The sequence below is a fragment of the Larimichthys crocea genome, chromosome XXII, assembly GCF_000972845.2.
Source record: "Larimichthys crocea isolate SSNF chromosome XXII, L_crocea_2.0, whole genome shotgun sequence".
NCBI lineage: Eukaryota > Metazoa > Chordata > Actinopteri > Sciaenidae > Larimichthys > Larimichthys crocea.
In genome coordinates this window covers 3,051,662-3,067,804 of record NC_040032.1, presented here as the reverse complement: position 1 = coordinate 3,067,804, position 16,143 = coordinate 3,051,662, and the positions used below count along the sequence as shown (strand labels likewise).

The 16,143-nt window shown below is 37.8% G+C and overlaps 1 protein-coding gene across 1 annotated transcript in view; it reads left to right on the top strand.

Annotated features, from left to right (window-relative positions):
* LOC104917778 (rho GTPase-activating protein 26) overlaps positions 1-10,997 on the top strand; it is an 86,939-nt gene extending 75,942 nt beyond the window's left edge. Inside the window, exons 22-25 of the mRNA XM_010729316.3 lie at positions 3,822-3,857; positions 3,982-4,092; positions 5,863-5,954; positions 8,884-10,997. Coding sequence (XP_010727618.1) covers positions 3,822-3,857; positions 3,982-4,092; positions 5,863-5,954; positions 8,884-8,972 — 328 coding nt within the window. The 3' untranslated portion in view covers positions 8,973-10,997. The remainder of the gene's footprint in view (positions 1-3,821; positions 3,858-3,981; positions 4,093-5,862; positions 5,955-8,883) is intronic.
* The last annotated feature ends 5,146 nt before the right edge of the window (positions 10,998-16,143 follow it).

The window sequence follows — 16,143 nt, the reverse complement described above, 5'->3', positions numbered from 1 at the left end:
GTAGTGTCAAAAGATGAGATGGTATCAGCGCCTTGCTATGTAGACATCATCGCACCTGAAGAAAGAAGCAGCTCAGTTTATTAACCAACCAAACGTGTCTAACCTCTTGCCGGTCTTCGTTGCTCACCTCGTCTTGTTCTCATTCTCATGTAAACATAGATATATTGTTGGGCTCAATGACGCCTCTGTGACAACAGAGCCAACTAAAATTTATGATGCTCATTATTGAAATATTTCTGAGAGCTTTTTGCACCCTTGTGTTTCTTCTGTAGCCCATACTTGATCTTTGCCGGTCATGCAGGTCATGCACATTTATTTTAAGCAGAAGATGGTAAATTCCACCCTAAGGGATCTTTCCTTGAAAACCTAAACTGAGTTTACGGAGATATGAAATTCGTCACTGTTAAAAGATATATGACCGTCTCACGGAGCTGAGGATAAGACTTGACACAGCAAGCACCTTGTTTCACTTTAATTTGAGATTGTTGTTCTCAATAACAAGGCTGTATAAATGTTGATCATTGCTTACACGCTTTGTCGATAAATTTTAGATACATGCTGTCATTATAGGCAGCTTTCAGATGTGTCCTTGTGAACTGAGGGCCTGCCAGGTGGAGGAGAGGGTGGCATCAGTTTGATTAAACCAGCTATCAACTGTGTGAGTGTGATGGGGAGAATACGTTCATCTTAAATAAGATGGTTCACTTTGCAACATATTTATCTTTTTTTTTCGTGCATAATGTCAGCAAAGTTTTAGAATGAGGGAAGTCTTTCCAGTGCAGAGGAAAGAAAACACTATTGATTTACTGTAGCTTGATTGTCAGCTGGAAATCATCCCTCCTCGTCTCCCCTAGCAGCTCTGCTGCAAGGAGAGAGAGAAGGAGAAGAATGTTTAGAGGATGCTTGATAGGACGGAAAGGAATTGAAACAGAGGAAGCAGATGAGATAGAGCGCGTTGACAAGCAGTGAGTGACAAATGGAGAGAGGTGCATCGTTGAGACGATCACTCAAACTGACAGTTTAATAAATAAATAAGGAACACAACCACAATTGTTCTTTAAAGGACCAGTGTGTAACATTCATGGAGCTCTATTTACAGAATATGGCAGAAAAGGTATATAATTTGTGAAACTATGTATTCATTAATGTATATTCACCTGAAAATATGAATTGTTTTATTTTTATTACCTTAGAATGTGTCCACCTTGTTGTTTCTACTGTGGCTCAGAACAGACAAACTAAACACTGGCTCTAGGGTAGTTTGGCTACACTGGTAAAATGTATTGAATATGCTTCATGAGCTTGTTCATTCAGTTTCATGTACACTGAACAGCTGCCGAGGGCAAAAAAAAGGGTCAGGTTAAATCATTGAATGAAACCTTTCAAAACACTGCAGAGTTAAAGGAGGTACATTCATCACTTCTCCTCTTTATTTTCTTGAATGAGTAACCGTAGTAACGGTGGTCATTGAAGCGGATCATACTGTACATTTGTTCCTAAAGACAGACAGAGAGACAGGTCACTATGGCAACCACCTGTCACGTCATCAAAAAGGGAAAGTCTATGAATGGATGTTATGGAAGTGGAAAATAAAAAAAACAAAAACAAACAGAGGAACATGTTTCTATTCTGCCTTTGCTAATCATGTGTCACTAAAAATTAATAAATCACTAAATGTGTATTTACCCACGGAAAATTGTCAGACAGCTCTCTGCAGTTCAGTGCTTTTTAGCATCTTTCAGTTCATTGTTTTGGTTGTATAGTATGCGGCTATACAGCACCAAACCAAAGACAGACAAAGTGGTCTATTGAATTTGCATTCACCAGAAATGTGGCCTGAAACATGACTCTAAATCAATACTAATGGTGCCTTCGTCTGCCTCGTATGAAAATAAGCAACTGTTTCTGAGCATATATGGTGTCATATATGTAGCATATAGGTGGCATATATGTTTAGAAATTTAGAAAGACAAACATAGCAATCAGCAAAGTGTGCATTAGGGTGGAATAATGTACACTTACATCTAGTCAGGGTGTGGTCACGTGGCTCAGTCTGCTCTTGGAGGGGGTTTCCACACTTCTCTGTGAAATCAACTGAACAACTAAACCGCTATTAGCTTCAATGGCACCATTTAGCTCAATTCTCAATGAAAATGTCAGTGATTATGGAGGCAGTTAGAGTGCCATTAAGTGTATTTTATACTCAATAGACTGATCAATTAGATCTATGACACGGTGGGAACTCTGTTGGTTTCATAGGTTTAATCCCTTTGGTGCACAAATCAGGAGAAAAAATGGATGAAGAAGCAGTTTTTTCAGTCTTTAGACAATAAGGATAAATTGTCTCTGTGTATGAACAGAGAGCCATGCAGATTTCTTATAGAAAATTCTGGTGTAATTGTCTCCTATTACTGGTTAGTGATGTCAGGCAAGTGCTGCATCTATAAATGTACGGCGTAAAGCTAAACCTTGCTTGTATAATCCATCTTTTTGAGGCTTAAATTCATAAATAATGCTAAGTAAATAATGGAGAGCAGAGGCATCATGTCGTCAGTCACGATTCACAGCAACCTGTCTGAGTTTTCAGTGTTGCTGCATGAATGCAAGGCAGTTGTTCTGTTTCTTCATGACTTTGCTGACCTGTGAAAAACCTGTATGACAGATTTTTTTTGTGATGGCTGCTCAATAATCTACGTCTATGTTAAGCACTAAAAATACTTCAAGGAAAATGATCTCAAAGCTTGTTGCCAAACCTGGACTAGCCGTAATGTAATTTGATTTACTATGGATATATTTCTTATTGCTTTTTTAACTTTAGTACACCTCAGGTTGTTTCCTCACCCCAACTTTCAGCATGCCTCTCTGTCTGTGTCTTTCACTTTCTCTCATTCTAGACCATCATTCAGCCTTCAGGCCAGTCTGTGATAGATATCAGCCTGCGTGTCATTTCTGTGAGAGAAACCTAGACTTGAATGATTAGCATGGTCTGTGTGTGTGTGTGTGTGTGTGTGTGTGTGTGTGTGTGTGTTTGTTTGGCTGCTGACAGTGTCAATTCACCAGCATATTGCAGCATGAGATTAGATTGATAGACTGGCAAATGGATTGATGAATGCCCTCCGAAGGGGATAGAGGAATGAATTATATTTTTAGCATGTCAACTGACCATTTAGAAATTAGATTACATTACTGCTTGTCCTTGGAAAGTCCCACTACAGCTGTCTGTAATTATAGGAGATACATGAACTAAGTCTAAATGTTAATTTGTCACAATATTAGTTCCGTTGATGTTCATGTTATATGTCTGTCCCCACTGCAGACTGTCAAAAGCAGTAATTAGTCCACCAGGTAACAGAATCATGTTCAGTGTATCCACAGTGAAGTTAGCTAAATGCTTAAAAAAATTTGTTTTGACTTAGCAAATTCACCAGAATGTTCCATCATGGCTATTAGTCCAAGGTTGTTATTTTAGTCAGGGCTGGAGCACATTAAGCGACTCGCATCACCCATTAAAGCCTATTAAAGAGTCACCTTCTCCTTGCAGCTGAATGATTTGGGTTTTGTTTTGACTATTTGCCAAGAAAGCTGGGAGGTAATCTCTGCAGACAGTTTAAATTTGAATTTAAGTAGACCACAGTGAGAAGGGAGAGAAATAAAATATTCTCTAATACTCTAACTTTATATGAAATCATGTTAGTTAAAATAGCTTTCCTTTGTTTTCATAAGTCTAGAAACATTTTACTACTTAACCTTATGGCTCATTGATTAGGATTGATTAGGATGGATTTCTTCATGTTGGTCTTTATTTCTTCTTTTGTTTCCAGGCTGAACCCAAAGAGTCGTAGCAGTATACCAACCAGGTATGAAAAATGTGTCTTTAATTTAAAAATGTCACAAAATGTTACAGCTGATAATGTTCAGAACAGTATGTATATATACAGCCAGTGTTTTAAACTGCATGTTTTGTGTGTATGTATTCATCAGTGCAACATCTCCCAGCCCCACCTCACCGCGCTCTCCTTCCTGGCCGATGTTCTCAGCCCCATCAAGTCCTCAGCCGACATCCTCTGCCTCTAGTGACTCCTCCCCTGTCAGGTTGGTTATTATTACCTCCACAAATGAGGTTATGTTTCTCGGCGCTGTTTGATGTTTGTCTGTCAGTAGGATTACAAAACAACTAGCAGCCTGGTTTTGATGAAATCTGATGGAAGGATGTAGCATGGGCCAAGGAAGTAGTGGATACACAAATCAATTTTTCACTTTCGATAACATTGAGAGTTGTAACTCACAACTTATTATATTAATATTAACTAAATTCTGACATGAATGGTGTGCATACCTGCTCAGCTGTAAAGGTGTGTGACTGTGTGCAGGTGTATTTGCCTTACATACAAGCTGTTCCATTTCTGGAAGTGTTGGAGTGCCTGTAAATTTGAATGCAAGCAGTCAATGAGTACTATTGAATAAATTATTTGATTGCTGTCAGTAATATGCTAATACAATATTATTCACTTGTGTAGCTCTTAAAAACAGCTGTCTCAACTGTTGCCGGTTTACACTGAATTCATGAAGCAAGGTGATTAAAATACAAACTCTTTTACCCAAAGGCTTATTGCTGTGAGTATAAAGAGCCATTATATAGTGGACCATAACCTCTGACCTTTCCAATGAATAGTGGGTAGTTAAAAGCCAAATTTCTCCTCTGGGAATTAATAAAGCATTTTAGGTCAATGATATACTCCGAGACTGAGTCTGGGCCAGATCTTTTCCGTCATCTAACGGCAAAGGTGAATATCCTCGGAAATGGCATGAACAGAGTTTAGGCAATAGACTTTATTCTTTCTCAAAATAAACCCGCAGTGGCTCCGGAACCGAACTGAAGACAAAGCGACTCACTAGTCTTTATACCCCAGCCTGCCCCTAAGCCCACTTCCTGTTTACCATTTATGTACTTCCTGTCCCAGGGGCTTCCATACGCCTCTGCGCTGTCCTCAGTGCCATGGGGCCCTGACTATTCATAAGCCTGCAGCACCCCACCCCTGGATCAAGGTCTTTTCATAAAACAAACTATATGCTTTGTAACACACTTGACACTTTATACTTGATGATTTTGTAACAGTATGCTGCTGGGGAATTTTCCACAACACTCGACTATTTTTACACAGGTCAGACATCAGTCCTTCGAATAGCATTTTATATTTAAATCGGAATAAAAATGTGCCTCAATCTGATGCAGTTACTCAACCTTGGCACACATACTGTGTGGGTTTCAAGTGTCCTGGTGCTGCTACAGAAGCTGCTAGCAGCTGGTCCTCCTTGCCACTGCTTTGCACCCTCAAAACCCACAGCTTTACTTTACAACTACTACCCTCTCCAACTAAATTCATACCTTATACAACCACACTTTGTTGGCTGTTGTTTTTGTATTGTCTAAATGTACTGCACTTTATTTTGTTATGTAGCCCTTCTTGTATTTTGTGTTGTAATGTGTGCTCTATGTTTTATGTAGCACCATGGTCCTTGGTGAAATGCTGTCTCATTTCTCTGTCTACTGTGTATATCGTTGAAATGACAATAAAACCCACATAACTTGAATCCAGAACTGCCCAAAAAGATCCTTTCTATAAAGTTTGATCCCTGCTAGGAAACATGTTTATTATTTGTGAATATAGCCACTTGGTAGTTGTAAAACAGTTCATATAAAGTAATGACCTGTATGTGGTTTGTGTAACTTAAGGTGTTAGTTAAGATCTAATTTGAGGATGTGTATGTCTAGATGAAGCATTGTTTTAGACTGAAAGCTGTGTCCCCCCCCAAATCAGCCCAGGACCTACAGCCTAACTATCACTCTCTTATTGTCTCCAGTATTGTGGGCAGGAAGGCTCGAGCGCTGTACGCCTGCAAGGCAGAGCATGACTCCGAGCTGTCCTTCATTGCTGGGACCATCTTTGAGAACGGTGAGTCAAGCTCTGGACTTGCCAGCAGAAAGGAAAAAGGAAAGAATGTGGGTTGGTGTTTGTATAGAAACAAACAATTACTGTCAAAAGGGAAAGTCAGCCTTGGGAGTTTGCTGGACTTCATTTAGTGTTGATGTTGGATTTCATCCTTGGGGTAGAAGCATGTTTAAATTTAAGTAGTTAAGGGACTTTGCCCAAAAAATTAGAACTTGAAGGCAGTTAACACCATTTTCCCAAGACTACCGTTTTTATAATCAAATGAAACGGTCTCCTGTCATTTCTACCCAGTGTTTTTCCTTTAGTGAGGTCTAGTGGCCATGTTGGAGGAAAGAAAGAAGTTTCACTGGAGATGTATGAAAAAGGATTAGAGACTTAGTAGACTTACAGTAAATTACCGCTGAAATCCACAGGGTGTGATATATTATTCCTTTTGGGTATATTTTTATCCAGCACGTGACTTTAAAATAAGCTTGGATGTGCATTTGCTCTGATTGCACATTTCTCCAGAGAATATTAGATGCTGGCAAGAAGAGTGTAACAGACACAGTCAAGTGCAATGAATTTCTTCTGCACGCAGTTAAGAACTTAATATCTTTCAGATCGGAGGGGTCATTCGGTTTGTCTTGTGTGAAAACAAGTATAAATGAACACAACCCTACGCACACACACAGGAAATTATTGAGAATACTGTTCCTATCTTTCAGTGGTTTCCTTTCTTTCTATTCCCTTTCTCTTTCCTCTCCTTTCTACCTCCCATCTGCACAGGAATCTAAATACCGACAGTCTTGGTGTCCTCTCCAGCCTAATTTCAGCCTCTCCAATCTCAGGCTCCCAAAACTATACAGTAAATCACATTTATCTTCCCAGTTGTCTTTGGCTCAAATCTCTGAAGGAAGACCAAATTTCCACAAATGTAAGGACAGTAAACCTACTTAGGCAGTACTTCAACTCCTTATCAGGCTGAATAGTTGAACTTAGTAGTTACTATGGAAGTTTCTGCATGGAAACAGACACACACAAAGAACTGGTAGGGATTCACTTCCTTAGTCATGCCAGTTGACACATGGTGGACCACCAGACCCTAAATAGAGTTAGCTGTGTTAAGACTATTGCAGCTTATGTAACGCTGAGCAGTGTCATCGGAGCCCTTTAGGTCCAAATGTGACCTTTGGGACATGTAATCCCTACAGTGGTATCTCAACACCCCAGTCTGTTCATGGCTAGCCAAAGCTGGAGCATCCCAGCTGTCCCCACAGAGCTCATACAGCAACCTCATAATGCTTTTTTAGCAGTCATAAGAATATTGTTACAATACAGCGCAGAAGATACCCAAAGTTTTGATTCATGCTTTGTTGCACATGCTGAATTCAAAGAAAGACTTTCCTTTTAACATTTGTTTGAATCAGACAGATCCATGAAGATCAAGGACACACAAAACTGTATTCACTGTTCACATTTGGTTTCTGTCTTTGATTTAACTCTGTGGTATCATGGTCTGCAGCATTACTGAGTTAGATTCCCTGTGAGGAGAAAATGTGGTTAACAGAGTTTATTTGTGCATCAATGTCCCTTTTAACTTCCTGTGTTTTAGTAATTTCTTGCCAGGGCTCTTGTTGTGTTTAGTAGATCTCTAACCAAATCGTGACAACATACTGCACGCCACACCAACGCACACACAATTCAATTCAATTCCATTGCTTATTGGAAATTTGCAGTATCATTGTAGTTTACATATATGTGTGCATGTGTGTAGATATATGTCAAACTTCAGCTTCAGCTTCAACTTGCTAATATGTATAGCATGCACCTGCCATATGTTTACATCCCATCTTCTTGCCTCATACTCAATCAACAGAACACTGAGGAATATCGCAGTCTTTCAGCTCATTGTTTTGGTTTTACCACCCAGAGCTGTACTGTACTCAATCCACTGTACATTACGTACTCAACACCAAATGGCAGGAAGACAAAGTTAGTGACGAGCTGCTGAAAACAGTAGAACATGTAGAAGCTAGAAAGCCAGATATTTCCCTCAGGAGTTGGCGGAGACCAAAACAGAGCTAAAAGGAGTGAACATTAGACTTACATTTGCCCAATGGCCAGAAACACAGCTCCAAATGAATGGTTATGTAGCTCTATGTCTGCTGGTTGCATGAATAGGCAATGGCTTGCTAATATGTGATATGGGTATATTCCTACAGTATGTTGTGTTTACAGCTTCTTTCACTTACCACAAGTACCCCCCAAAAATCATTAATACTGGTTTAAGGAATGATAACAAAAGTAGTAAAAGTAGCGAAATCTGAAGTATATCCATGTATGTCCTCTTTGTAAAATCAAAACACAAGTACATTAAAGCAGTACATTTAGATTTGGCTGTTGATGGCCTGACCATTCTCACATTTTCACATTTATTTGACACTTTAAGTTAAATATTAAACACCACAAGTGTGTGGAAAAAGAGTTGAGGGACAAGAGGAAATTACTTTAATGGGCTTACCTAACCATTTTAATATGAATTAGGAATTAACTCAGCAGATTTCTCAAAAACAAAACTACAGTTGCTTTTAGTATTATATAACCATAATCAGCTGTTTGGTTTGACATCTTTCACCAAAATACTACATCAGTAAGTTAGCCAATTTTTACCTCTTACGTACTTACTTATTAGCGGCTTGGTATTATTATGATCATTTGGACCGTGAAATTGTTCACTGCCCTGTTCCCAGTTATTTGCATCTGTCTCTTCACCCCCATTCCTCCACCCCTTCACTCTCACACTGTCTGCACATGTTCTGTACGTGCTTGTCTGTATATGTTTGTCCACATGTTTAGGTGCCACATATTTATGGATATTTTTCTCTCCATCTTATGATGTTTAAACAAAAACAAAACAAAACCACAACCAATTTTTTCTTTCTCTCTCCAGTTCATGCCTCCAGGGAACCAGGTTGGCTGGAAGGGACTCTGGATGGTCGAACAGGACTGATACCAGAGAACTATGTGGAGTTTTTATAGTCCAGGGCTGGGAAAAACGCTTGAACTGGATGATAACTGAACTGAAGTTGACCAAAACTGGACTGTAGAGGCCTACAACAGACTGCACAAGACTGAACTAATTATTAGACCGTATACTATACTGGACTGGACCATTGTTGATGAGACCACTCTTGACCAGGAATTAATACTGGACCAAGCAGAACCATATGGAATGGATATGACACAGGAACGAAGCAGAGCTTGGATTTAGGGGAGACCCATGAATTGCACTGGAAAAAAAAAAATCTCTCTCTGTGGTTCTGGCTGTTATTGGATTAGTGTGGATGACTTCCCAAGTCCTGGTGAATGTGATGTGGTAATGAACCTGGAATGTGTGTGTGTGTGTGTGTGTGTGTTTGTAAATGAGTTGCTATTTCTGAGCTGTGAGGCTTGTGATTTTTCAGCCCTTGCTTTATTATTTTGAACTGCGCTGCCACTGCTTCAGCATCTCCTCTTTTTATCAGCCAGAAAGAGAAAGATCTTCCTGCGGAGATGACGGAGATGATGACAGGGATCGTAAAACAAAGCAAGCAGCCTTTAACTTTGGACTTGCTAGTTCACCTCCTCACTGTGTGCCCTGTGTTTGAATGATCGCTAATCGCGTTGGGGGGGGGGGGACTGGAGTTTTTAAAGCCGATTTAAATGATTGGGTTTTGTTGTACAGCTGTAAATGTGTTTGTTAGCACTTGCTGTGGCAGCCCGGTAATTCCCTAGGACAAGACTCAACCTGGGTAATGTTTCAGAGCTCCAGTTCAGCAGCAAGAGCCCCAAGGCAGATCAACACAGGATGAGGTTGCCTTGAAAAACAGTTCGCTGAAAGGTCAGCCTTGGGTTTATCCTTATTTATAATGCCTCTCCCTGCAGAGCCCTCACAAAAAATGTGAAAAATTTCAAACAAGCTCCACAAGCAGATCAGTGGTTTACAAAGCAACAGAGGAGTAACAACTGATTCTTGCTGGTTAAAACAAGCCCAGCTGTGAGGCCTCGCTCTGCTTCCACAGATATTTTTTGATAGTTGGAAATAATTGGATATAGTATAGTGTTGCGTCATGTTTGCACTATTTCAATCCAGTCTGGGAATTCTCACCAACCAACATCTTAGAGCACAGGTGTTCCAAACCATCAAGTTTTGGTTGATCATATGTATTTATTATAAGAAATAGCATTTCCCCCTCTAATCTTAAAGGTAATGTAGATGCTTTTTACCATCATCCAGTAATCAGACAACATCATTTAAAGTCAATGTATGACAGTTACGTACAGTATGTCATGACACATCACAAGTGTTCTGTTTTAATGTAAATCACAAGGACGTTGCTCATCTGATGAGGATGAAGACTTTACAGTCAATGCTGTCATTCATATTTAAACAAAGTACAGATGTGGTTTTCAGAGCAGCTTAGACATTTGAAGGAAAGATAAATCTTTCAGAGATGATCAGATATTATATCAAAGCTGGTCTGCTTTGGGGCTCCAGTGAATGTCCTCATTTCATGAGTCTGAGTTGAACTTTTCGCTTGAACCACTCGGTGTCCGTGTCAACTTTTCTGAAACGTTTTTTTTTTTTTTGTTGAACTTTAAATTTTCTTTCAGGACAGACTATTGAAAGAACATTTTAGCATTTTAACATGAGAATCAAATGGTAGAGTTAAAAAAGCAAAACAAAAACAAAACTTAAATGTGAAATGAGACTACTTTGTTCATACCTGAACTTCTTATTTATGAGAGTTTCTTAAAGGCGCAATCCTGAACTGTATTCATTTTGAGGTGTTTTATGGACATTGTAAATAAATACACAGCAATTGATAAGGTATAATTTTTTTTAAGTATGAAATTTTATATTTTGTATTTTTAGCATACTAACTTAATTCCTTAATTACATCTTTGTTGCCCAGATTTTTGTATCATTTAAGTTTAAGTCAATCTACAGCCTTAAATATTCTTCCAGATGTTTTGGTGAATTGACAAGATTGTGCAGAATTAAAGATAAATGTTCAACAGCTGCAGCTGGGTTCTTTGATTTTTCTTTGGAATTTAGTATATACATATATATAAGAAATCAAGGTTTATAGGACACAGAAGACAGAAGAGCTGCATGTTAGACCATTATCATTAAAATTTTTATCACCATTAATTCTTTCCTTTACACTTATTCATAATACATTTTGTTGTTCTTGTCCCTCACAGTCATGTACTACAAGAGCTCAGAACTTTTTCTGCTTTACAATGTTATGTTGTAAATGTTCACATGTTACAAATTCTCTTATTTGCTTTTTTTTTTTACTCACCATTAGATGCTGAGGTTAATATCAAACTCGTCAGCAGGCAGTTAATTTAGCATTCTGTTTGGACACGGGGGAAATAGCTAGCCTGGCTCACCAAGGTTCAACTATATGCCAATTAGCTCCAAAACGCACTAATTAACCCAAGTGACAACCTGTGTGGCTGTGAAGTGAAGCAAACGAAGCCACTTGAGGCTGGCTACAGAATGAGTCAATCTTCATGAGCCCCCATGTTAAAATGTCCAACAACAAGCACGAATAAACATGTTTACAGTCTGGTACAAAAAACAGTTTTGGTCTTTATAGCGAATTTCCTTGCTCATGTTTATGTTGTTGTTTTAACTTTAATTGACACGTGAGTGCTGTTACAGGCGGCTTGTTTGAACAGCCAGGCTTCATGGTGATGACCAGAATAGTTCACAACGGCTCTTCAAAAACCTGTAGTCTACGTCATGGATATGGCGTCCATCTTTAACTGTCTACTGAATTAACATGTTGTATCTCATTTGTTAAATGTGTGCGCAAACAGAAATGTAAATACGACAATTTAGGGATTTGGGTGCTGGATGTCTACTGGTTGCCTGGCAACTTCATGAAACCAACAAGACTCTGCAAAGCCTGTTGTGTGCCAAGAACTCCTTCCAGCATGTAACATGAATTGTCATTTTTACATTTTTGTTTGTGTACGGATTAAACAAACAAGATTACTCGATATAACCTCACGACTCTAGCTTCACATTAACAGATCATTTTCAATCACTAAGATCTGAGACAAAGAATAAAACCAGAGCTGAGCGTTGAAAAACAGGAAACTTTATTGTGTAAGATGTTTGAACTAAAGAGAAATCAGTTCTTCTGAATTTCCACTTTGAACCAGTGATGACAAAAAAACATCATCCAAGTTGTTACCAACACAATGCCAACTCCAATGTCAAGAACAACACAGATAACTTAATTCAACATTTAATCAAATAGGTGAAAATATCAACACAGACTACAGAAGAGGTGTAATACAGAAGTAAAGCAAACTATTGTTGTTGTTTTTTTAAACAAACATTTTCTATTTGTTTTTACGTTGGATTACATTTACATAACTGAAATATGAACAAAACAGACTTCAATGAAAGCCATAGCCATATGTACCAGTGAAACATGATCTGCCCTTAACCTTTTAAGATATTTGCATGTATTTTATACAAAATAGACTTTATCAACCAGTATGTGGGTAGTGCAATTCCGTCAGGCTCTGGTAGATTTACTTTCACACGGAGATTCAACTTTTTTTTTCTTTTTTTTTTTTTTTTTTTGTTTTAATTTCTATTTTAAAGTAACCAATAAAGCCTCACAGCAATGTACATGGGATCCAAAGCCTGGACCTTTACAAAAGATACCTTTCAAAATAAAATGAGAAGTACTAGAAGTTTGATTAATAAGTGCTACTTAAAATGTAACTGCTTGAATACTTCTGTTTTGTTAAAACCTTTTTTTTTTCTCCTCTGCTTTGGTCACTCTTATATAATGCAAAAACCTCCTCCAGTCCATCTCACCTTCCACCCATCCCTCCCTCCCCACCCTCGTTTCCTTATAATTTTAAAACACAGTGAGCATCCATGTAGACTTTTCCATTGACTTGTAGAATTTACATTTACTTCACAAGACAAACATGTTCACCACTTCCTAATGTATTCAACACATCTACTTTTTAGCAAACACAAACCAACAACAAAAAAAAAAAAAATCAACTTTCTTGACTCGTTCAATGTACAAAAAGGATTGGGTAAAATTATTCATATCAAAGAGGATCAAGCTGATGTATTCAAAATTGCAGAAAATAAATGTTTTTTTTTCTTTTTACAATAGATCAATCTCCAAAGAATATGATATTTGATAAGGATTTATCTATTTCCTGATTTGAAATCTTATTTCTATGGCTCTCTGTCTCCCTTTCACAAGGCCTTTAGTCAAACATGTAGCTGAAAGGTAAAAGAGGAAAATGTATAGGAGTATAGAGGTTATGTCCATGTAAAAATATTTTGTAATAATAGACACTGTTTACATTATACTGGATATGTCAGCACTGCTATATACACCTATGGCCATTTAGAAATGAACAGGGAAATGGTTACATCTACACGTTAAAGCTGGTTTTCTGAAGCACCACCACCTGGAAATAACTGTAATACTGTATGCAAAAGTTACCCAAACAAATAGACAGTTTAATCAAATCTTCCCCAGAATAATCAGCAATGACATGAGAGACATTAAGCTCGAGTTCTTTACAGCCACGAGACCGAGTTAGCGCGTGAAGCTGAAAACCTGCACTATACATGAAATAACCTGCTGTGAGTGACCATTATTTGGCAGAATGGCTGATTAAAAACATGATGGCTCTTATTGAATAGTGGCTTGTATGTGTCAAACGCCTGCTGTGCTGTGTTGGCTGTACTTAAGTAACACACAAATGACCGGTCTCTGTGGCAACCTTCTTTGCTACCTGGTCTGTTAACTGCCATCCAGAGTTATGCGCTGCAGAGGAAAGAGTACCATTCAGAGTAAACAGCTGAAAATCTGTACAGTCGACATTTCTGGCAGCGAGGCCTGGCGGTTACAAGAAACACTGAGGAAAATACAACTGCGTCTGCTATGAGAGGGGGAACATTGTGTTTGCACTTCCAGCAGAAGCCAATGTACATCTGCACTGTTAATGTATTTCACTTTGGCCATCATGAGAGCTGATACAAACATGTTTTCACATTACAAATGTACCAAATGACCACCGCCTGTCTGATCTGACAGCAGGAAATATTACTGCTCACTTTGCAATTTCAAAAATACAATATTTTGTGCATCTCCAAAAACAAAATCTCTGTCATATACTTGGATGATAACAATCAGTATGTTTAAGCTGGTGTAGGTGTGACACTGAAGATCTTCCTCACAAATGAGAATCCTCAAGCAAAGTTAAAAAAAAACAAAAAACAAAAACACATAATGTCAAATCCCAAATGAATAACAACTCTTTCACATCTCCAGGAAAAGACGTATAAAAACTTCCTATTACATTTGGCACTAGTGGAACACATCCAAGTGACATAATCACTCAGCCTGAGCATTGATTCACAAATGATTTGGACCAAACTACATGTTCTTCCAAAAATATTCTAAACTTTCGAGATGAAATCCTGTGCTGAGGACACAAGTTCCATCAATCATGGGTGTCTCCATTTTTTTTTTTTTTTTTGAACATCACATATACAAAACAAATATGCATGTAAATATATTTATATATTTATATTTACCATTGCAGCCACGCTGAGGTCAAAATTTTTATAATAACCCGGGTTCCTGTTTGTGCAAACACACACTGAAGCTGTTTAAATAATGGCTATATTTCATCTAAAATGGTATTTAAGGGCAATACTTTTATCACAAGTAAAGTAATTTTTGTTTACCTCTCAGAAAGTGAAGTTATTCATGCGTAAAAAATTCAGTTGGTGACTTGTTCATGGTACCTTATCTTGAAAATCCAACCGGTCTAACACTCCTTACAACACACATGAGGAATTCTTTCCACTCCTCTTTGACCTTGCTGTGATTTCTGAGGTGGGAACAGGCAGTCTGTCCAGGTAAGTCCTCCACGTGGAGCTTTATGAAACCACATATTGAAATAAAGTTCCATGAAAGCATTTACTAAACTAGAACCTCAGTGGGAATGCAGCTGGCAATGAAAGGACAGGTTTCAAGCCAGGTTTGCTTGAATCAGTATGGCTATTTACTAACACACAGACACCTTGGACATGTTTTTCAAAGGCAGTTTAGCTCTAAAAAAAAAACAAAAAAACATTTTTGTGATTGCATCTGAATAAATTTCAAAGGTTTGTAAATAACTTAATTCCAATTAGCAACTTTGAATATTCCAGATCTAATTTCCTGGACATTAAATGTCAGTCTGCCCCTAAATATTACAAACCATCAGATTTGCCCTGTTGGTGTCTATTTAGCACAAAGCTGGTAGCACAATGCCTCTTGCAAGGTTGTTAAAGAGAAAGTATTTGGATGTGTATAACATTATATTTGTTGATATTATCTGGGTACTGTAACATTAAACACTATGTGATACTGATTGGGAGATGGAGAATATTCATCAAATATACTTTACATGGGAAAAAAGAGAAGATTCTTAAACCTTTTAAGACCTAAAAAAAAATGAAGATCTTAATACTTCACACTGCTCTACACATTTCATATCTGTACCATAGGCTGTCTTCCTTTACGTGCACTTCTGGGGGGGGGGGTCAGAATAGAACAGAGAGCTGCCCACAATAAAAACACCAACATGGCGGCTTGGAAAAGAAAACAGAAATTACCAGCATGTAAAAACTAAAAAAGAAAAAAAAAAAAAAAAAAAAAAAAAAAAAAAAAAATATATAATATATATAAGATATATATATATATATATATTAATATATATATATAGATATATATATATATATATATATATCTATGCAAAAACAAAAAAAAAACTGTTTAGAGAGAATGGCTATGAAGCTTAAAAGCTAAAAGGCACTGTTTTTCCCTTCTCAGATACATCATGTGTAAACATTTTGCTGAGTGAATGTGTGTCTGTGTATACTTTGTATGTTTGTGTGTGTAAGCGTGGTCAGAAATGCATGACTGCATAAAATAAATGAAGAATATTCCTCGACGTGTTTTTTTTTTTTTTCTTTTCCATTGGTCAGGTATATAAATCTGATTCATATCTTTTCAGAAAAGATAACTGATTCATAGCTGAAAGCAGTTCATCCTCAATGTCCTTGGGTCCAGAAGAGAAAAAAAAAAAGATTCTCTCATGTAAGAGTATGTTTCTA